Source organism: Sminthopsis crassicaudata, chromosome 4 (genome assembly GCF_048593235.1).
Source record: "Sminthopsis crassicaudata isolate SCR6 chromosome 4, ASM4859323v1, whole genome shotgun sequence".
In the NCBI taxonomy this organism is placed as follows: Eukaryota; Metazoa; Chordata; class Mammalia; order Dasyuromorphia; family Dasyuridae; genus Sminthopsis; species Sminthopsis crassicaudata.
In genome coordinates this window covers 380,595,271-380,617,696 of record NC_133620.1, presented here as the reverse complement: position 1 = coordinate 380,617,696, position 22,426 = coordinate 380,595,271, and the positions used below count along the sequence as shown (strand labels likewise).

The window sequence follows — 22,426 nt, the reverse complement described above, 5'->3', positions numbered from 1 at the left end:
TATTAGATATGGTTCAAAATACAGAAAGACTTATTATGAACAGGAAATTTAAAAAGCAGAGAACTCTCCCCCCTCCATACACACAAATTCATATACTCATTGGCTATGACTACATGAAAGGAAAATATTATCCACTGGTAAAATGAGGAATTGATCTAGAAGACCTCAAAGTCCTGTAGACGTAGGATCTTGTAAACTTAAGCAGGGAAGAAGTGGGAGGAAGAAGCAATACACGGACAAAAACAATAGTTGGGAATAGAAGAGAAGGGAAAAATAGACAAGTTTTTAATAACTAATTTTATATGGAAGACCAGATTTAGAGCTGGATAGGAACTCTAAGGTCATTCAGTGCAACTCTCTCATTTTTTAATAAAGATGAGGAAATTAAATGAATTGCTTATTGTCACATACATAGACCCGAGATCCACACTCTTAAGCCTAGAACCCCAAATCTAATCATGCTTTTTCCACCAGAAAAGAATTGCTTCCTATCTTTAGAGGAAGTTTAATTATTTTTGTTATTAAAACTAAGTTCAAAATAAGCAACTTAAATAAGAATACAATATAATGTCTGGCAAATAACTCCTTCCTTCTGACCTCCTCTCAAAAAAAAAAAAAAAGGGGGGAATGGAGATAATGTAGGGAAATGAGAAGTCCATATTATTTTTTTTGTCAAGTTGAATCTATTTTCAGATATGAATAGCAGTCAAGGTCCCTGTGATCTAAGAGGTGAATGGGGTGCTATTAGAAAGGAAGACAAGATACTAGAAGAATGCAAGCATCACCTGTTATCAAGTGACCACAACACCTTTACCCTATAGTTACTAAAGTCATACATAGTTCTTATTTTCTAAAGTCTTATCCATAAGAAATAAAAAGGATGGAATAAAAACTTTACCTGTGTGGCTTGTGCAAGGGAATCTTGAGTCATTTTGGTTAATTTTCGTAGGTATCGTCCATAAATTACAGCTATGATAGATATAGGAGGTACAACACCCAAAACAAATGCAGCCAGATTGGGAGAAACAAAAAACTGCAGAGATAGAAAAAGAGGAACAATTTACACAGTTTTGAAGAAAGTAGCCACCATGTTAAGAAATACCAGATCAATTTTTCTTTATTAAAAAAAAAAAAAACACAACAAACTTTTAGAAAAAAAAAACACCTCTTTGCATCTTCTTTTTATTGTAAAAATGTAGGAATAGAAGAATTGTATATGGTGATTCTAAGATATAGTTTGTGTTGATTTTGTTTATTGTTTTTTTCTTTATTACAAAGTGGAAAGGGATTAGAAGCTTATTACTAAATAACTGGTATTTTAAAAAAAGGTTTCAATAAAACTTTAAGTAAAATAAAAATAAAATACATTTTTGGCAGAATAAAGAAAAAATAAAATGTACTTTTCTGCTTTTTTGGTTATTTTCTTTTTCTTCAAAAATTCTATAAAGTAGACTCTAGCAAATACACAATATCACATAATTAAAACCATATTTACAATGGGATTTTCATTTCAAAGATATTTAAAATGCTTTTTATTCAACTTTCCTATTTAGGAAACCCATTTAGTAATAATAATAATAACTAACATTTAGATAGTTTTTACTATGTGCCAGGCATTAGGCTAAGCACTTTACAAATATCATTCCATCTGATTCTCACAACCCTAGGAGATGGGTACTATTATTATCCCCTTTTGCAGATGAAGAAATTAAAGCAAACAGATTAAGTAACTTGATCAGGGTTACATAGGTAGAAGGTATCTGAGACTAGATTCAACTCAATGCTTCTGACTCCAGACTCAGCAGTCTGGGCATTATGGTACCGCTGAGTTGCTATTTTCCTGTGAATTTTGTTACTGTTTTATCTAATTTGATAGTATAGCCCAATTGATATTCGTGGAAAGATAGAGTTAAGAGGCTAGATAATAGCAACTGGGTGGATTTCAAAATAATTGAACATGTAGACCCAAGAGAAAATTAATTATTAATAGTTTAGTTTCAGCTTGGAGTAGTGTCTCAGAAGACTTGCCCCCAGGATCTTTCCTTGACCCCATATTGTTTAATGTTCACAGAATGTAAGTCTCTTGTGGGAAGTAACTGTCCCACTTTTTTAATTTTTTACCTCAATGACTAATAGAGTACCTGGCACATAGCAGATATTTAATAAATGCTTATTGATTTAATTGATCATGAATGGCTTGGATAAAGGCTGTTGGATATACCTGTCAAATCTGAAGCAAAACTGGAAGGAAAAACTACCACACTTATTTAGAGTCAACATCTAACATGATCTTAGCAGGCTAGAACATTGGGCTAGATCAAAGAAGATGGTTTGGGGTTTTTTTGAGGGAGGAAAGGGAAAGGAAGGAAAATGAGGAAGGGGAGGCTAGATGTGATTTTACTGACATAGGGAACTTCTTTTAAGGGAATTCCTAATAGCAATGCAGATCAGCATCTGTGCTGAACTTAAGATTCTTATGAGTTTACTGGGGACACAGGGAGGTTATATGATTGCCCTAGGTCACATAGCCAGTGGGGAACTTGAGAACCCAGATTTTTTTTTCAATTTTATATAATAGCTATTGTATCCAGTAAGCCCCTTTTATATCATTAAGAAAAATTCTTTTATTCCTATTTTAATAATGTTTTTATTTTATCAAAAGTCTCTTTAAATCTAGTCATTTGAGTTGTTTTTCTTATAGGTACAATTAATTACATTTTTTCCTCTTCTAAATATTATCCTTGGATTATAGGTGTAAATCCTACTTGATCATAATTCTTTTTTGATATATTACATATTTGTCAATATTTTATCAATATTTTTAGTACAGATTTGTCAAAATTTATCATGTGTTTTGAATTGATACTTATTAATGATCTTGGCTTGTAATTTCCCTTTTCTAGCTCATTCCTATCAGGTTTGTGAAACAAAACCCCATTTTCATTAAAGAAAGAATCTAGTAGAATACCATCTTTATAGAAAGAAATAATTAAATGTTGGTAGATGCCAAATGTTTATGAAATGGAATGGACTAAAATTAAACAGTCCCTGCCAGGAAATTTGGTTTTGCCCTTGAAAGCTACCTACAGAAAAAAAAAAAAAAAAAAAAAACAAAACAAAAAAAAAAAAAAACAGCTAGAAAGTCAAGCTTTAAAATTTTTAAAAAAATAATTTACTAATAAAAGATTATAATCTTCATCATAAATATAAAATGTAGAATGAAAACTTTCCTGTAGGATGAAGGGAAAAAAGGGAAAAGAGAAAGTAAAGTGTTATAGTGCTATCTACTGTAAAAAGAGGATAAAATATGCAAAGTATGAAATGTTTAAAAAGATTGCAACTCGGTTTCTAAATTTTCAGATAAGCTTCTCAATTCAAAAGTAATTAGATTAGCTCAGGAAAAGTCCACTACATAAATACTCTAATCTTTGACTTTTATTGAAACTCCCTTTTCACTAGAATAGTCTAATTTGTATTACATTGTAATTATTTGTCCATGTCCTATCTCTCCAGCTGAATCCTAAATTCTTTGAGAGCAAAGACTGACAGTCTTGTGTGATCTTTGTGAATATTCTCAGGAGTTTAGCATTTAAATAATCATTTATATGGAATTGTACTGGAATTGGAGAGTTATAGACAGACAATATACTACCAATTTTTTTTCCTATGGGAAAGAAAGAAAAGTGAAATTGCCATCATGTTGCAAAGTAGCAATGAAATGCTCCAGGGTTTTTGTCTCTCAGTAGGATTAAGCTAACATTTGCCACTATGTGAAGTGTTCTTTCTTTACCCTTATTACCCTTCAACCCTGGGCACAAGGGTCCTGGAAAATCCAATGTGCAAGGCATATGCCTGACCTCTTAGTCTTTTGAAGAAGAAAGAGCTGCATTTTCAAAAGAATTCAGGGTTTAGGACTCCTTAAGAAAGAAAGACCTAGCAGGTGGAGCCTTGAATTCAGGAGGACCCGAGTTCAAATCTGGTCTTAGAACACTTCCTAGCTGTGTGACCCTGGCAAGTCACTTAACCCCAGCCTCAGGAAAAAAAAAAAAAAAAAAAAAAAAAAAAAAAGAAAGAAAGACCTAGAAACTGAAGTGGCAGCCTATCATGAGAACTTGGTTCTACTTACAGTTTCCTATGTAAAGAGTCTCAAGTTAGAACTATGGGCTAAGTGCACACTTCCAAGATTCACCAGAAAGACTTCAGTGAAACCTCTGGCCCAATAGAAGTCCTGGCCCTGAATGTATTATATGTGATTTCAAAAACATACCATCATTCCAATACCAACTGAGGCCTGAGCTCCAGCTCTTAGCCCATCAGAGAGATTTTCAGTTAAGGAGCGCCCCAGAAGTGCTGTATCTGAGGACAGGCGGTTGATCAGCTCTCCTGTCCGGGTCTTGTCAAAAAAGGCAACTTCTTGCTTTAGAACAGAGGAGAATAAATCCCCTCTTAATCTATTCACAATGCGTTGGCCTATTAAAAAAAAAAGGGGGGGGGGAACGAAACATTATTAGATACAACTATCATTTTCCTACTAAAATGTCCAATAACCAACTAGCAATTGAGCCTAAATTCATTGTGGTATTCAACTTGCCATGACAAAATCTGGAAGAACAAGTTTTACTTGTTCATATGATAAAAGAAAAATATCCCAATGTGCTAATCATGCTTGAAGCAGTATGACATAGAAAATAGAGTGTCCAAAGTAGACTCAAAAGTCCTGGGCTACAATCCACATTTATTACTGGCTGGATGACCAGGAGCAAATTATAATCTCTTAGTTTCCTAAGCAATTCTCTGAACTTATAAATTGGAGAAGAGTGATTGATATGCACTCATAGAAGTAGCTTTCACTCAGAGTACTCCATATCAGGGAAATTATAGATCTAGAGCAAAAAAACCCAAAATGATTTTTAAAAATTTACTAGATCATTGGAAATGAATATTGTTTTTCTTTTAATCACAATACAATCTATGGAAACTAAAAGAGGGCTGTATTGCTTAAATACAAAATGAACTAATGAAGTTTTTATTCTTATTTTGTGCAGAATTACACATATAATTTTATAGCTGGAAAGAATCTTTGGGATCATTAGAACAATTAATTAAATCCTTACTTCGGTATCTTAGACAAAGTTGTCCAATCTATGCTTAAGTACCTCCAGCAAAAGGAAACGTATCACCTTCTCCATTTCATTTTGGGGACAGTTGAAAGCTAGGTGGCCTTCATTGATAGAGATTATGAATTTGGAATTGAGAAGATCTAAGTTCAAATCCCATCTTAGACACCTCTAGGTGTGTATAACTATGGACAAGTACTGTACCTCCATTAGTCTACATTTTTTCATCTTGAATAATATCATCCCCTCCCTCCTAGGACTATTGGGATGACTACATAAAATAACAAACATTACTTGTAAATCTTAAAATGCTATCTAAATGCTTACTATTACTATTGTCCTGCCTTCCAGGTCCAGACAAAAATAAATATAAATCTTCTTTTCTTTGACAACCTTCAAATATTTAAAGAGAGTGATCCTGCTTCCAGCATTCTTCTTGAAGCTAAATATCATCAAGATTTGTTTGTTAATTTAAAAAAAAAAACTGGACATTACATGTAAATAGTTTTGATTTTTCTCAACATTCTAATTTGGTGATAGTGGGATATGTATGTGTAGGGAAGAGGGTATGTGGCTTGGGATGGGAGTTTGGAGGGGATAAGGGTCATGATGAATTCTAGCTTATCAGTATCTCTTCTAAAGTAAGGCACCTAGAACTGACCCAAAAGGCAGAAGTGATCTGGCAGGGGCTAAGTACAATAGAAATTGGCACTCATTCAGGACACTATATTTCTTTTGAAAAGTTTCACTCATATGAGCAGGGTCTTCTCCCTTCAAGCCCAAACTGGATCTTTTCAGTTATTTCCCCCTTTTTTTCCACTAAGAAAAGGAGGAAGGAAGAAGAGAAGAAAGGAAGGAGGGAGAAAAGGAATTAGGGTGGAAAAGAAGAATAGAGCATCATTAAAGCACTGAAAGATGAACAATAGGAAACATATAAGCAGGACAGCTTTGAAAGTTCCAAGTTGAATTTGTTATATATTTTTTAAAAGAAAAGCAAGCTGCATATAATAAAGACTCATAATTTTATGTAGGGTCATCTTTTTTCTGTTCCACTCTATACATGGAAATGTTTATATTATTTTGTGTCTCTTACATTTAAAATTTTTTTTAAAAGACTTAAAAAACAAGGCTAAGTGTGTGTATTTGGGGTGGGGCAGGATTAGAGAGAAATAATGGTCATATAAGAAATAAAAATAGACATTAGTCAATACAACTAAATAAACAAAGGCCAGTATTTATTTCTAATATGCTTTATGTTCTAGGTTCCAGGAAATACTGATTAGAAAGCCATAGCCTACAAAAGTAATAACAATAATAATAGCTAACATTTATATTGTCTTTGCAATTAGTTATTTATATGATCTCATTTGAGAATGTAGGCTTTTTCTTATCTCCCCTAGTTGTTATCATTCTTTTCTTCTTTGGGGGCAGAAAATGTTACTCTTTTGTCTTTATATCCAGGTAACTGGCAGAGTACCTCATAAAGTAAGCATATAAAATGATTGTTGAACTGAATTAAATCTTCATAACAGCCTAGTGAGGTAAGTAGCACAACTATAACTCCCTCCATTTTACAGTGAGAAAGGAAAACTGATACTCAGATTAAGTGATTTGGCTAAAGTCACACAGTAATAAGTAGAAAAGCTGGACTCAGACCCAGCTTTGGGTCTAACTCAGAACTCAGTCTGTTCCACTAAGCCAACCTTGCCAAACTCCAGGTGAAGTATGAAGGCCAAAACAAAGCCAACGATATTCAAGAGAAACATGGCTTTGGGGATAGTTTTTGTTACCTGAAGTCTGCATGAGGTAGACACGAACCGAGTTAGCAGCGGCACCACACAAAAATACTCCACTCAGAAGGATGCAGAGGTGAGTTAGGTTGTTTACATAGTCCCCAGTAGGGTTTGTATAAATTACATCGATAATCTTTCCCAGGAAGAAGGGAGCCGACATGGTAACGACGCTGGACACTGTAAGGAATCCCACTGCAGCTAAAAAGAGGAAAAACAGAAACCCATCAGTGTCAGCAGCAAAGAAGTTAAGAACACTGGCTTCTCTGCCCAGAATTTCACTTGTTGATACTCACTTCTAAAACTGTATCAGCTTTGTGGACTGTCTTTTACCCAGCAGAGACCCAGACTATAGTATTCGGGTAAGCAAGGCTGTACAGTCCCTCTTATCTGTCTTCCCCCTCCTCCTCCACAATTACTGGCTCATTTCCTAGATGAGTTTCCTGATGTGAACATTCTCATTAGAAAATGGTAAAAAAATGGGAATAAAACAAAAGTATTTTACAGCTGTTCTTTTCATAGTAGCTAAGAACTGGAGACTAGAGGAATATTATTAATTGGGGAATAATAGTCTATATCTTCTGCTTTCATCTACTTCTCAACTCCTTTGCAATGTGGCTTTAGACCTCATCACTCAAACTGAAACTGCTGCCATCTCATCCACACATCCATTAAGTTGCCAAATCTTGCCATTTCCACAACATTTTTCTTCCTCTATATCTTGTCTTCACTCACATAATTATCCCCTTTATTTCAGTTCCTCAGCATCTCTCCCTGAAATTACTGCAGGCTTCCTAAATGATCTTACTTCAGCTCATCCTTCAAACCACCGCCAAAGTATTTTTCCCTAAGTGTAGATCAGACCACCTGAATCCCCCTACTCAACTTCACTTTCCTCTAAAATAAAAATTTCTGTATGTCTTTTTAAGCTCCTCTCTCACAACCTAGTCCCAATATATCTTTCCAATCTCACTGGATATAAACCCCTTATCTACACAAGACTTGCAATCTATTATATAAATTGAATGTAAAGATTGATTCATTCTTTGTACTTGTAGTCTCAACACCTAGCACAGTGCCTGACATATATAATAGACATTTTATAAGTGTTTATTGATTGCTGATTGGAAGAAACCAAGAAAAGTTTGTAATAAAGACTGTATTTAAGGAGCCCACTTTACTTTGGATAGTAATGATGGCTAATGGAGGAAAAGGTGCTCTGATTAAAGGTAGACGTAACCTAAGAGTCTCAATGGAGACATAGTAAAAAAACAAACTTAACAAGTATCATAGCACACTTTACTGAGCAGAGAAAGAAACTGAGATTTTGTGAGGGAAGAGGCCAAAGTAATACTTAAATTTGAATAATTCTTAATGGCCCGTGGAAACCAATGTATTGGAAAGCTTTGATTAAGCAATTAAATTTAAATAAATAGTGGAAACTTCACATGGGATAAGGGACCACCTGATCTTGAGAGACAGTATGGCATAAGAAATAGAGGGCTAGCCTGGGAGACAGCAGTTCCACCTTTTCACAGACTAGTTTATGCAACCAGGCAAATCTTGAATGCCATTAAGTTATAAATTGCTAATCTGCACCAGTGATGAATTCCCTGTACCAATGAAATTATAGGTCTGTGTCCCCCAAAAATGGTATATCTTCATTGCAGCAAAACATTCAAAATGTCATACACAGTGCCTTGCATGGGAGAATTTAGGAGCTACAATGAATAGATGTTAACTTCAGGGCAAAGGAACACCATGAACACAGATTCAAGTGAACCAAAAGCTTTAATAAGTTTAAAAGATTTCCAGGACATCCTATATATCTAGTAGTATAAATAAACACACAGCTGTTTATCACAATGTAAACAGTACAATGAGAAGATAACATTACCAGCCAAAAAAAAAAAAATCTGGAAGAGCCAAGAAGCAGAATAACTAACTACACAAATACTATTTCAATGGCTAAATTCCAATTCTGACACAAAACTCCTGTAAGGACTTTCATATAGGATTCCCAAACATTTTGTGAGCAATAGTTATTCCCAATTTGTTTTCTGACTTGCTAATGTTTCAGTTTAAGGTTCCACATAATCATCATAGATTAAATACAAATCATGTGGCCAAATCTGTACCAAATGGTTATTTAATAAAGATATCCAAAAATCCAAACCTCTAGAAAAATCTGGGTCCACTGCCTTGAACCCTAGATATATCAAGGGGATTGAGTCCTGGCCCTATGCTCTCAGGCATAGCTCTTTACTACACCTGAATGAGAAATTACATGACTCAAGAAATTTGAGGGGGCAGCTAGGTGGCGCAGTGGATAGAGCACCAGCCTTGAATTCAGGAGGACCCGAGTTCAAATCTGGTCTCTTAACACTTCCTAGCTGTGTGACCCTGGGCAAGTCACTTAACCCTAGCCTCAAGGGAAAAAAAAAAAAAAAAAAAAAGAAAAGAAATTTGAATCAGAGAGAATAGTGGCCTAAGTTCTCAGTGATCAGAACCACGGGGCGCAGTGGATGTTGTAGAACCAAGCCCCATTCTAGAGCTTGGAGTACTGTCTCCAAATCCTAAGTTAATATAATGATAATGATGATGGAGACTCTAATTCAATGTTCTGAGCAGAACAGTACCACCACTACCACCACCACCAACAAAAACCCAAAACAATGTTTTCCTTGGTCCAAAAGAGGAAAATAATAAATGCTTGTTAAGTTGAATTAACATGTGGGGGGAGGAATATTTTGATTAATTGAGGATCACCTTTTCTTGTGGCAATTTTCTAGGATACTTTGTTGCATTATTAAATACATCAAAATACCTAAATATTTCTTTGAAGGATTTGGGGTAATAATTATTATCATATTGTTTTCTGATTTATAAATATTTCATACACCTTATTTCATCTAATCATCACAACACTTGTGAGATAAATGCTGCAAGTATTATTCCCATTTTGAAGGGGACAAAAATGAGGGTTGAGAGAGACAAAGTAACTTGTTTACAAGTTATTGCTGAATGTCAAAGACAGGATTCAAAATCCTGATCTCCATCACTTTTTGATTCAACTTCCTCAAAATGGTAAGTTATCAGCATAATTATACATTAGTAGTGACACAGATGAAATAGAGTGCAGGAAATTGAATTGGATCTGTAAATTTTGGGACAATTACTAGAAATTTCCTTTCTTATTAATTCAATATAGTCATGGATCTGTGACTTCCCCAATATGGTACTTTTCCTTCATCTTCATATTATCTGCCTATAACTCAGTCAGAGAAGGCCATCTGAGGCTCATAAAAACCTAATTGATTTGCTGGTGGCCACAACTCTGAACAATGTCCAAGAAGTATTTGAACCTTCCTGCCTCTAAATCCAGGGCTCCATCCACTACATTATGCTCTCTCAGTTCTTTCAATAATGTCTGATATCAGCTTATCAACTTTTCTTGTATTTTGCTTCTTTTTTCAAAAAGCAAATGCAGAGAAAAAAATTGACCAAGTATTTCAGTTACTTTCCCATAAGTTCAAAGATGTCAGGATAGAAAGGACCTTATAAACAATCTCCTTTTGGAGGGGAAGAAATTGAGGTCTGGGGAAGTTAAATGATTGCCCATGGCCACATAGGTAGGTTAAGTGAAAGATGTGACATGAACTCAGGCTCTCTAGTTCTAAAGCAAGTGTTCTCAATATTTTCTGGGTCTTGGATCCTTGTTTGGTGAAACCTATGAATTCCTCAGAAAAGTATTTTTAAATTAATAAAATAAAATACATAAGATTATAAAAGAAACCAATTATATTAGAATCCAGTTTTCAAAATATGTTATCATTTTAAAGTTCATGGACACCAGGTTAATTACTCTTGCCTGAAATCAAGACTTCTTAATCCATGTCCTCTGGCTTTTTTTTTTTTTGGTTTTGTTTTGGCTTTGGTCATTTTATTTCTAGTACCTGGTGGCACAGGGTGGGTATTTAGTAAATACTTACTAAATGAATATGAATTGTTTTGCTCAAACCTCTCAGGCTTACTTAAGTTTGTAACTCAAATCTCTTTTCACCCTGCATTTCTTAGATATTCTCAACAAGGCCCCAATATTACCTAATCTTAGCTTAGCAACTTTTGGCTTTAAGTAATCATCATCCTTTTTTGATCTTTAAAGTGTGTAAAAATTCCTCTTACTTTGCTTTCCTGATATTTTTGCCAAAAGGGAAAATAAAATATGAAGCTATGTTTCAGTCCTTTTCATAGTGGCTAGAATGGATGTCCATCAATTGGAGAATGGCTGAGTAAGTTGTGATATATGAATATTATGGAATATAATTGTTCTATAAGAAATTACTAGCAGGATGAATACAGAGAGGCTTGGAGAGACTTACATGAACTGATGCTGAGTGAAATGAGCAGTACCAGGAAATCATTATATACTTCAAAAATAACAATACTGTATGAGGATCAATTCTGATGGAAGTGGCTCTCTTTAACAATGGAGAGGATCCAAATCAGTTCCAATTGATCAGTAATGAATAGAACAAGATTCACCCAGCGTAAGAATATTGGGAAATGAGTATGGACCACAACATAGCATTTCTACTCTTTCTGTTATTGTTTGCTTGCATTTTTCTTTTTTGTCTATTTTTTCCTTTTTTCTAAATCTGATTTTTCTTGTGCAGAAAGATAACTGTGTAAATATGTATACATATATTATATTTAATATATACTTTAACATATTTAACATGTATAGGACTACCTGCCATCTAGGGGAGGGGGTCGAGCGAAGAAGGGGAAAAGTTGGAAGAGAAGTTTCCCCAAGAATCAATGCTGAAAAATTACCCATGCATATGTTTTGTCAATAAAAAGGTATAATTTAAAAAAAAAAATAGGATCATGAAAACTGGCTTATTTCAAGAACAAGGTCCCTGAGCTGGCAATGAAAAGGTTCTCTTTTTGATGATCTACTGACTCCTCTGTTTTGCTCCCTCCCTTCCTGATATGATATTGTTGGGGTCAATCAGTAAGTTCTTGGAACTTCACTAATACCTCATTAGTTTGAACAAAACAACTTTTAAAAAGTGCTCAAAGAATGCATATAAGGTTGAAATATAGTCCAAATAAAAGCCCTTACAACTTTTTTATAAGGAACCTGAAAGGTATTCTAGCCCTCAAAAGATGCCTTAAAACAACTAGCATTATATTTATTACTAATTGCCTGAAGGAGTCTGGGCTTGGAGGAAGGAAAATCCAACAAGAAGAATCTTTCATAGCAGAACTAATGTTTACAGAGTACAAACATAATTGAAAAATGATTAAATTGAATGTTTTCACACAAGTTATACAGTGTATGAGGTGTTTTTTTTTTTTAAATGTGGCTGAATGATTCAGCATTAGATGGCCTCTCCTATCAGTTAGATAACTAGAACATATGAAGTAGTTCTTTCTTATCCCACTTGTCCCACCCTAGAGTTGAACAGCAAGCATCTGGAATTTAAGTCACCTTTTGGTTGATGAGATAAACAACTATCAAGGAAAAAAAGCTACATACTTGCTATAAATTCTTATCCTAAAAGAAAAAAGTAGATCAATGGTAGAAGTTAAGATTAGAAGACACTGAACAATTATTTCTTAGAAGGAGAATGACAATTCTGAAAACTATTTTTGGCACATGTTTATAAAAAATTCATATGATTGATTCTTTAAAAAAAAGTTTCATACAAGTTTGAAGTTCAATTTTTGCAAACATCTTAATTGATTTCAAATATTGGACACACTAAGGAAAGGGTCAAAAGGAAAAAATGCCACTACTATAAATTAGGTTTATTTTTTCAAAAAGAATTTTATCAGTGCTTTTTTTTCTGGTATACGTATGTTTTACAAATTTCATGGGCACAAATATAAAAACTACAACAACCATCATAAAATAATGCAACTATTTTTTAACTCCAAACTTTGAAGGGTTGGTATGTAATTAACCATTGCATAACTTAGTCTTTTAAAGATGGTAGTTAGTTCTCTTATAAGAAATTTTAACAATGACTTATGACTGATGAACCCAAGTTCATCTGAATCCTTAAGACCTTACTCAGTCTGAATGTATCCTATAATTCAATGAACCATTATGACTTTATGGAAATTCATCTTAATAATGCTGTGACCTATATGTAAGACTTATAGCTTTCTTTTTCTCATGCTCTGTTTACTTAGTATATATTGCAGTACATCTTTTAAATGCAATTTTTAAAAATCTTGTTATCAAACTGTTCCTCTTAACTAACTCCAACTAAATCTAAGCAAAATTTAAAATTGCAAATATATAAGTATATAATCCTGCAAAACAAATCCCTAACTTAGTTAAATATATCTCTTTCAGCATTTTAAGTTCAAAACCTCTTTGTAATAAGGTGAATGGAATGATTCATTTTTTATTCCTTTGGACTTGAAATTTAATCAGTTCTAAAGTTTTTCAAAAATTCTTTTCTCTATAAAGTTATCATATGAATTGTATTCCTAGTTTTTCACACTTTGCTCTGTGCTAGCTCACAAGAGTCTTCCCAGTTTCTTCTGAATTCACCCATTTCATAATTTTTTACTGCACAATGACATTATTTCCTTACATTCATGTACCACTATTTGTTTTGCCATTCCCCAATAGGACAGCTCTGTAGTTTCCAATATTTAATTACCATAAAAACTAATCACATTCTCTATGGAAAATCAAATCTTTGTCTTAACACCCTGATCTTATTTTTAGGAACACAAGTCATCAAATACATATATCAAAATATCAAATCATCTCACAGGAAAAGGAATTACATGGGGTTTTTTGTTCAGATTTCGACAAATTGTATTTGTTAATGGCGAAAATATTATAATATTAGTTTAAAACATCTCAAAGCAGAATAACAGAATTTTTATTTTATTTAATTTTAAGATTGTCATTAGATTTATTGTATCAAAGTATTAGCATGGCTGAGTATAAATATATGCATTTAGGAGAGGAAAGGCAGATAAGGGTTAATATGATGACCTGATAGAAGAATTAATTTTTTTTAAAAAGAGAAAATTTTAAAAAATCATTTTGTCCTTTAGTTACTAAAAATTGGCATAATTTTTCTGAGGGTATCCCTTATTAAAAATGTAGTACACATATCTAAAATGTTGTACTACATTATCACCAAATTCAAATTTTATATTTTTAATTATCTAAATAAATAATAAGAACAAAGATAAAACAGTATATCTGTTTAACACTTTGTAGACAAAAGTGTTTCCAAATACATTTGAATCTTATAACACTATAGATAAGACAAGTATTACTGTTCCTTATTTAGGATGAGTAAAAGAAGACTGAGAAAGCTACTAAGTCTTCTAAATTCCTAGTAAAATACTTTTTTTGTGCTGTTTGTCTAGCCTATGGGTTCTTAATATGATCTCCTAAAGAGTTTGTCTAGATTTCAAGGGTTCCAAAAATGTAGATGGAAAAAAAAATTTACACCTGCATTTTCACTAACCACACCAGCGTGTCAAAAGGGTTCCATAGACTAAAACTGTAGTTAAGAACTCACACTCCAGACCTGTGTTTTAATTAGAGTGGGGAATACCCAGTGTGGAAACTTCAAAAATACCGTTAGGTAAGGCATCTAGAACTAAAAGTCTCAGAAGTGTATAGTGTGCCAAGAAGTCATAGGAACACAAGTTCATCTAGTCCAACCACCTCATTTTGCAGATGAAGAAACTGAGGTCCAGAGATGCTAAAAAACTTGTCTATCACCACAGAAATCGCAGGGAAGCTCCAAGCCAGAACAACATGCCGTTAAATTGTGAGTTCCTTGAGAGAAGAAACTGTCCCTTTTTGTTTCCCTAGTGCTTAGTACTGTGCTGGTGCATAGTAACCTCTTAATATATGTTGACTGATTGATGCTGCCCAACTAAACACTAGTTGTGTAAACAAAGGCAAATAAGTGTAGTGAGGACAACAGATTTTAATTCTGAGGACCAAGGTTTGAATCACTTCTTATAGCTGTCCTATTTTCCTTATCTATATAATGAGGGGATTGAGGTTTGTCCCTTTCAGAATGAATATCCTATAACCCTATTAACCTATCCAAATTTGTTCTCACATCTGCAAAATAGGTAATAAAAAATCCTATGTCCTAGGTTGGTTTTGAGGAAAAAGTTGGATAAACTTCTAAATGTACATAGATATTGGCATATTTAATAAAGGGGAAGGTAGGTAGCACAATGGTTTGAGTGGCAAGGCTGTAGTCAGGTAGAACTCTCTTCCAGAGATCAAATATGGCCTCAGACAAGTACTATCTGTGAACCTGAACAAGTCGATTAACCCTGTTTTGTTATCAGTTTCCTCATCTGTAAAATGAGCTGGAGAAGGAAATGGTATTTACTAAGAAAATACCAAATAGAGTTACAGAAGTCAGACAAAACAAAACAAAAAAATTGAATAACTATTTAATAAAAACACTAGATTTGAAGAGAGAAGTCTTCCATACTCTTCTGCCTCTTGAAGATGTTCAACCAAATTGGGGAGTATTTAAAACCTTTCAAGTAATTTAAAAGAGAGGTACTTTTAAGTTGTAACTGACATCTTTTAAATTACCATTTTTCTTAGAAAGAGGGATGGCAACTAGACTTGGGATTTGTGGCTTAGGGAAATTCCAGGTTCTACCAATTCTACCACCAATGCAGGTCAGCATTTCTCTGAACCTTAAAAAGACATATGACAATATGTTGTAGAGGCAGTCCTGGTTTTGAAGGGAGCTCTATCTGCTTGGCATAATTTCACATGATCCTAAATTAAGAGCTAGAAGGGACCTCAGAGATCATTTAATGCCTAAACCTTCATTTAACAGAAATGAAAAATGAGTCCCAGAGAGATGAATAACGTATCCATGACCATATAGGGAAGAGGTAGCAGAGTCAAGACTTGAAACCAAGTTTGATTACAGAACTAGCACCCTTTCTACTAAACCATGTCTTATTCAGCAAGTGAGGGAAATTAATTCACAAAAGTTTCCTTTTAATCATTTTAAATTATGATTTTTGGGAAAGCTATTAACACATACTTTGTTATTCATTTCTTTTAAGAAATTACTTGTTTTTCTCCCAAACCAAACTCTGTAAGATTATAAATTGCAGATGAAGTGATGGGCTGTATAGATGAGGGGAGTTCTTCCTTGAAAGATCCCACACTGAAATCCTAAGTTTGGATATTTTTGGTTCTTTTCAGTGCTTCCAAGATTTAGCCCCAGTTTCCTAAAGTTTTTTTTGTTTCCAGATCCTTGACTCTAAATATATTAATTATCCTGAAAAAAGTTTCAAGCTAATCCAAAGTGAAGCAAAAGAATTCAGTAGGTAGAAATTCTATTGAGTAAACAGCAAGTTGGAAGGTTTTAATTTTCACCCTGAAAAAAAAAGATTCATACACGAGTCATACATTTTCCTTGAGGAAATACCATAAAATGTATATAACAAAGGAGTGTCTCTGTAAGCTAAGGCTAATCAATAATCATTTGAAAACTGGGTGCTTTTCTCTTTTCACAATATAAAATCTTCTTTGGTGTCTCAATGACGATCTCTATGCAGATAATTCCCAGTTTCTTTCATACACACGCTCAAAACAAAACTTATTCTTTGTCTCTCAAATCCCTTCCTCTGAACGTCCTATTACTGAAGAAAGTACCACTATCCTCTCCTTTTCCCAGAGTCCCAGCCTTCGTGTCCTCCATCTTACTCACCTCACATACCGATCTGTTTGCAGGTCTTATCGCTTCTACTTTCAGAACGTTTCTTGTACATATACATCTCTTCCTCTCCTCTCACAAAACCACCAATCTAATCCAAACTTCCATTGTCTGCTCAGTCCCACTGCCTCAGATTTCTCCCCAATGGAGAGTTGCTAAAATTGACAAAATCGTAAAGGGCAGGTCTGATGACCGCTTTGCTTTTTCTGTTTAATAAACTATAGCGGTTCCCATTGTTTCCAGAATCAAATATAATGTCTTTTCTTTAGCATTTCATGCTCTTCGAAACCTCACCCTCCCCCACCTTTCCAGACCCTAACTCATTATAACCCGCATGCAGTTCTTCATATAAGAGAATGTCCCATCTCCGTGTCTTTCTATCAGCTCTTCCTCCAGGTCTGTATAAGGTTTTCCTCCTCACCTCCACCTGCTGACACCACTGACTTCTAGACTCAAATCAAAACCACCTTCTAGAGTTCTTCTCTGCCTCTATCCCCACATACTTACTTTAGGCTTTCTGTCATTGCATATGTAGCTGCCCCATTATTAACTAAGCTTCTGGGGGCAGGGGCTGGTTTTTGCCTCTCTCTGTATGCCTGCAACCAGCACAGGCTCACCCCGCGGTCAATGCTTAGTAAATCCTTGATTGGTTGAAAGTTCAGCCCATTTTGAAAAAGTAGTCCGGATCAACCAAGTTTCTAAGTGAGCAATTCAGACATCCCGCGATGAAGATGCTCTACCTGACCTGTTTCTACAGAATATACGGGGATGATTGTAGAATTGGGGGGGAGAATGGTTTGGGGGAGGGGGAAGGAGTCTAACTAATGTTAAGTAATTTCTTGCCCCCACGAGCTTGTGAAGCTCCAACTTTCATATAGAGTAATATACAGAGTGGCCCGTACTTGAAAATACAAAACCAGCGGCGGCTGGAAGGGACCTTAGCAATCCATCTCCTCCCACCTCCCCATCTCCAAGATGAAGGAGTGAAGGCCAGAAACTGACTCCATCTGCAGTCACAACAGTCCGGAGTGTCAGGGTCGGGATCCCAGCCCGGCCCCCTGCACCAAACCCAGCACACTCTACACTGAGCCGTCACTCAGAGTAGTTTTGTCCCTGTCGGATGAGAATCTGAAGCTCGGGATCCTAAGTGATTTTCCCTTGGACTCCGGGTAAGTAAGCTAAGGAGCCGCGCTGGGATTCAAAATCACTCGGTCTCCGAGCTCCAAATCTCGTGCTCCTCCTTCCTGCTCCATTTCTCTTAATTGAAAATTAAAAATAAATAAATAAAAAAGTTGTGCCTAACTCAGACCGGCGGCGGTCACGTAATAGTCACTGTGGTCAGGCCCAGTCGCCCGGTGACCTCAAGCAGCGAGTGTCGAGACCATGGGCTGGAAGTCAATTGGAGCCAGTGACCAGGTCGGGGACGCAGAGCGGGGTAGAGTCCTACCTGTTAACCTCCAGCGTTCGGGGTAAGCCAAGCCCAGGAGCTTCTTGGCCTCGGAGCGGCCGACGGGCTGAGGGGGAAAATTGTCGTGGACGCCGCCGCCACTTCCCGCCGCGACAGTCGCCGGCCTCTCGCTCCCGACTAGGGGAGCTGCGGCTCTCGACGCTGGCCCGTCTCCCGCGCCCGTCGTCCTGCACCTGCGGCTGCCGGAGAGCCCGGCGCGGAGCCCCCAGCAGCCGCGCGAGCCGCGCTCCCTGGCCCAGGGCCGGCGGCGGCCCGGAGGAGGCGGCGGGTCCTCCGCTGCAGCAGCGCAGACGGCCGGGCAGTGGGCAGCGGGCCGCGGCCAGAGCCCATTGGGAGGAGCAGCCGCGAGCGCGCCGCAGCAGCAGCAGCAGCAGCGGGGGGACGCCGCCGCCACCACGGGCGGGGAAGCTAGCCATGGGGCCCGAAGTGCCCAGGAACCGGGACACACGCCCCCCAACCCCGGGAATGCCGCGCGCGTCACTAGCGCTCCCGCGTCCGCTCCGTAGTTCCTGCTTTTTTGCAAAAGGGCCGTTCCCTCCAGCCCACCCCGGCCCCCGGGGCCCCGGGCCGCGCTGCAGGCTCGGAGCCCGTGGAAGGAGAGAGCGGCGGCGGCAGCGGCTGGCTACTGAGCGCTCCAGGGCTGGGGCTGGTGCGCCGCTCCTCCGGCCCCGCCCGCCGCCGTCGCCCGCAGTGTCGGCCCCAGATAACAAGGTTCCGAGTTTCTGCTATGTCATCCTCCCTTATCTAAGACCCAGGAGTCACTCCGTATAGCGAAGCCCTCTGGGGGGGTTACCCATCTCCTTCTCTTCTACTCCCTAAACCCCACCTCGCAAACAACAGCCGGCTCCAGCCCCCCGGCACTCCTCGGGCCTGTAACCCAGCGTCCCGGTCCCCTGAAGCAGAGCAACGTGCCCACTCTCCAGCTCCCCGACTGCGCCCCGCCCTCCTTAACCTTGTGTCCCGCTCTAGCGCCTCATCCCTACGTTCATCCCATCTCCTCCACCCAACTTCGGAGTCAATTCTAACGCGGTCCTTTTCAACCGATAACCACCGACATCCCCGTTTCGTGGGTCAGAACACGTGCTAGTCCACGCGCTTCCCTAAGAGTCCCCGTGCTCCCCTCTCCCCTTCTGCTCCATTCCCCGGGGCCTACGGGCACCTCATGCCCTCTACCTACTCCCCCTCTCCTGAATCTAGGCCCTATCCGCGAATGCGCCCGTAACAGCCGGAGCTCGGGGCACATTCCGAAAATAAAGCAGCCCTTTCCAGGTGCCCGGCATCTTCCAGGTTCCCCGCGGCACCCGGACACAGCCCCTACAGCGCCCCCTGCTGTTTCCAATAGCGCTTCAGCCTTAGGACAGACCACCTATTCCACCCAGGCACCACCAGGGGGACACAATTTAGGGCCCGGGGCTGGAGAGCAGAAAGAAGCGCGGGGAAAGCTTGGGATTGAATTTTGCGGCTGCGCAGTACACACTCTCGGGATCTTTTTCGCGCTCATCACAAGCTTCCTCACGCTCCCCTTGTAATCTGGAAACATGGGCGTACCCTTTTTCACGCCGGCAGCCCAGGCAATATGGACAGACTCGATTAGATGATCCAAGTAAAAGGATGAAGTGAAACTGCTGCTCTAGGACTCCGGGAGCACTGCCCTTAGGTTACGCCGCTGATCCTTTGCCGCTGGACTGACAATGTCGATTTCCCCTTAGTCAAGCCTAATGCCGGGCATTTAAAGTCCAGTGGGCAGAACACCAGGCTAGCGACATAGACCATAGTAATAAACAAGAGTTTCACATATGTGACCACATGCACATTCTCATCCTCACGAGAACGCTGTGCTATATAATACACAGGTATTATTATAATCATACACAGGTATTATTATAATCACATACAGGTATTATTATAATCATATACAGGTATTATTATCCCCATCTTAAAGATGAGTAAACTGAGAATTAGAAACTCATCTGAAACCTCACAAAAACTCTGCGAAGTAGACGCAGGTATTATTTCCATTTTGCAGATAAGTAAACTGAGACTTGGAAGGTCTAGGTGGTTTTTTCAGGCTCTCATTTCAGGCTAATAAAGTGAGTCTTCTGCGTGCAAATACACACCTCTTGCACACACCACCTTCCCCTCCTTTGCAGGAGTATCCACCTCATGAGGATGTTATGAAGATCAAAGGAGACTTTATGTAGAGTGCTTTCTGTTCCTATTATGATTATTGTGACTTAAAAATCCAGCCATTCTTCTACCATGATTCCAGGAGAAATCCATTTATAAAGAGTGATTTAGGGGAAAGAGTGGGAGATGTGGTGGAACAGTCAAGGTGGAGAAGCACCTGGAATTTGTACCTGAACTTGAATCAAAGATCTGTAGATTTCTAACTGATTGAGCCTATGCAAATCATGTCATCTCCTTAACCTCAGTTTTCTCATCTGTAAAATGGGCATGATAATTCTTGCACTAAAAAGCAAAAAAACAAAAACAAAAACACTTGCCTTGGAAAAGACCTAAGATCAAAACTTGTTTCTAACATTGCCCACAGATTGGCAAGTCACTTAAACTCCTGGTTGTCCCAGAATAAGAAGGAAAGAAGGGACTTTCTATACTGATGAAATAATAGATTTCAACCATCATCAATCATTACTTCTCAGCATCTTGCTTTCTCCAGGATAAACTCATCAACAGAAATCTCATCATCAGGGGTGACTGTTTCAGCTTTGGTCCTTTAACTAGTTATTCCCTCTAATTTGAGGGGAGACAAAAAACAAACAAAAAAACAAACAAACAAACAAACTAAAAATTAAAAACCTTCCCCAAAGCCTTCCTTTATAGAGGGCTCAGAATTTCCCAGCCACCTCTCTGTTTCCCATCAGCTTCTTTTGCCAACTCCATGCCCCTAAGCTTTGTCCTATCAGGTCTCCTCATTTTCCACTTCCTTTTGTGTATTGTTTTCCACCAAATTTTAAGTACTCTAGTAACTGGGACAGTCTTTCTTCCCTTAGTATTATTTGAATCCCCAGACCTTTGCATGGTGCTGGAACTTAAGTGCTTTTTTTTTTCTTTTTTAATTATTATTATTATTATTTTTTACTTAAGTGCTTAGTAATGCTTACTGACTACTAACACCACCAGACAGAAGAGTAAGCTTCCAACTAGTGGCGCTTTTGCCTTCCACACTCTACCTAACAGGATACGATTCAAAAAAATAGGAAAAGGGGAAGCTTCTGAAGCCCTTCCTTTTGAAATGCGTACGAGGGATCGCTGCTCCCCACGTGGAACCGGGGACTATCCTGGGATGTGTTTCCTTCCTTTAGCTTTAACTTTGAAAGTTTCAACAGGCTCTGGATGGTCTGTGCGAGAATGAGAAACAGCAGATTTGTGGGTTCAGCGGCAATGAGTGAGCTAGCAATAAGGAAAACATCGCCATCCGAGAGAAAGCAAGCCCACTGGAAAGAATGTATCCCGTAGAAGGGAAATGTAAATGACTAATTAGCGAGCTTACAAAGAAATTGTGTACCAAAGAGGAGTGAATATTAGCTTTCCGACTGAAGTCGGCACTTTGATACTGATGTAATATCAATGTTACTGGATTCTATTCTGATCAGTCTGTGATTATTGCTTATTTGTAGTATCAACTTCATAAGAAAGCTGTGAGGCTGAAGTGTTTCTCTGAATTCCGTATTTGTCATTTCTTACAGAAAAATAATCTTCCAATCTTTTTTTTGTTTGTTTCTTTTTGGCCTGGATCTATAAATTTCATGTGTACAGTCTGCCACTGAGTGGTTCATTCACTTGCTCAGGATCACAAAGTCTGTGGAATAAGAGGGACTTGAAGCCAGGTTTTCCTTAAGCCAGCTCTCCAAAAGCTGTGCTAAGGTGCTTCTCCTATTTTCATAGATCATAATTTTTTCAGCCCCTACCCAATTTGTTTCTAGTTCTTTATAATATTTTAGTATATATGAGAGCTTTACTTCTTTCTTTTGACTTTGTTAGGGTTATATGCCCAAAAGGGAGTTCTCTTTAACTTTAAAGTTCTCTTTAATTTTGATTAATCCTCTAAAAATTAGTCATTGTGACTAATTGTGAAATAAGTTGAAATTATGTGACTTAAAAGTCACTTAAAAGTGACTTTGCCACTTTTTGTGGCACTTCAGTTATCTTTAATTTTGATTAATCCTCTAAAAATTAGTCATTGTGAAATAAGTTGAAAGCAGTTTTCACTCATAAAATTTTGTGCTCAAAAGCCCCTCCCCCACATTATAAAAGCAATAGTAGACACAAGGA

At 37.6% G+C, this 22,426-nt stretch overlaps 1 protein-coding gene across 1 annotated transcript in view; it reads right to left on the bottom strand.

Annotated features, from left to right (window-relative positions):
* Nucleotides 1–18,677, bottom strand: part of ABCB10 (ATP binding cassette subfamily B member 10) — a 34,267-nt gene extending 15,590 nt beyond the window's left edge. The window contains 5 exon segments of the mRNA XM_074262379.1: nt 899–1,033; nt 4,268–4,470; nt 6,908–7,108; nt 18,113–18,338; nt 18,340–18,677. Of these exon segments, the coding sequence (XP_074118480.1) occupies nt 899–1,033; nt 4,268–4,470; nt 6,908–7,108; nt 18,113–18,338; nt 18,340–18,549 (975 nt within the window). The 5' untranslated portion in view covers nt 18,550–18,677.
* Between the last annotated feature and the right edge of the window lie 3,749 nt (nt 18,678–22,426).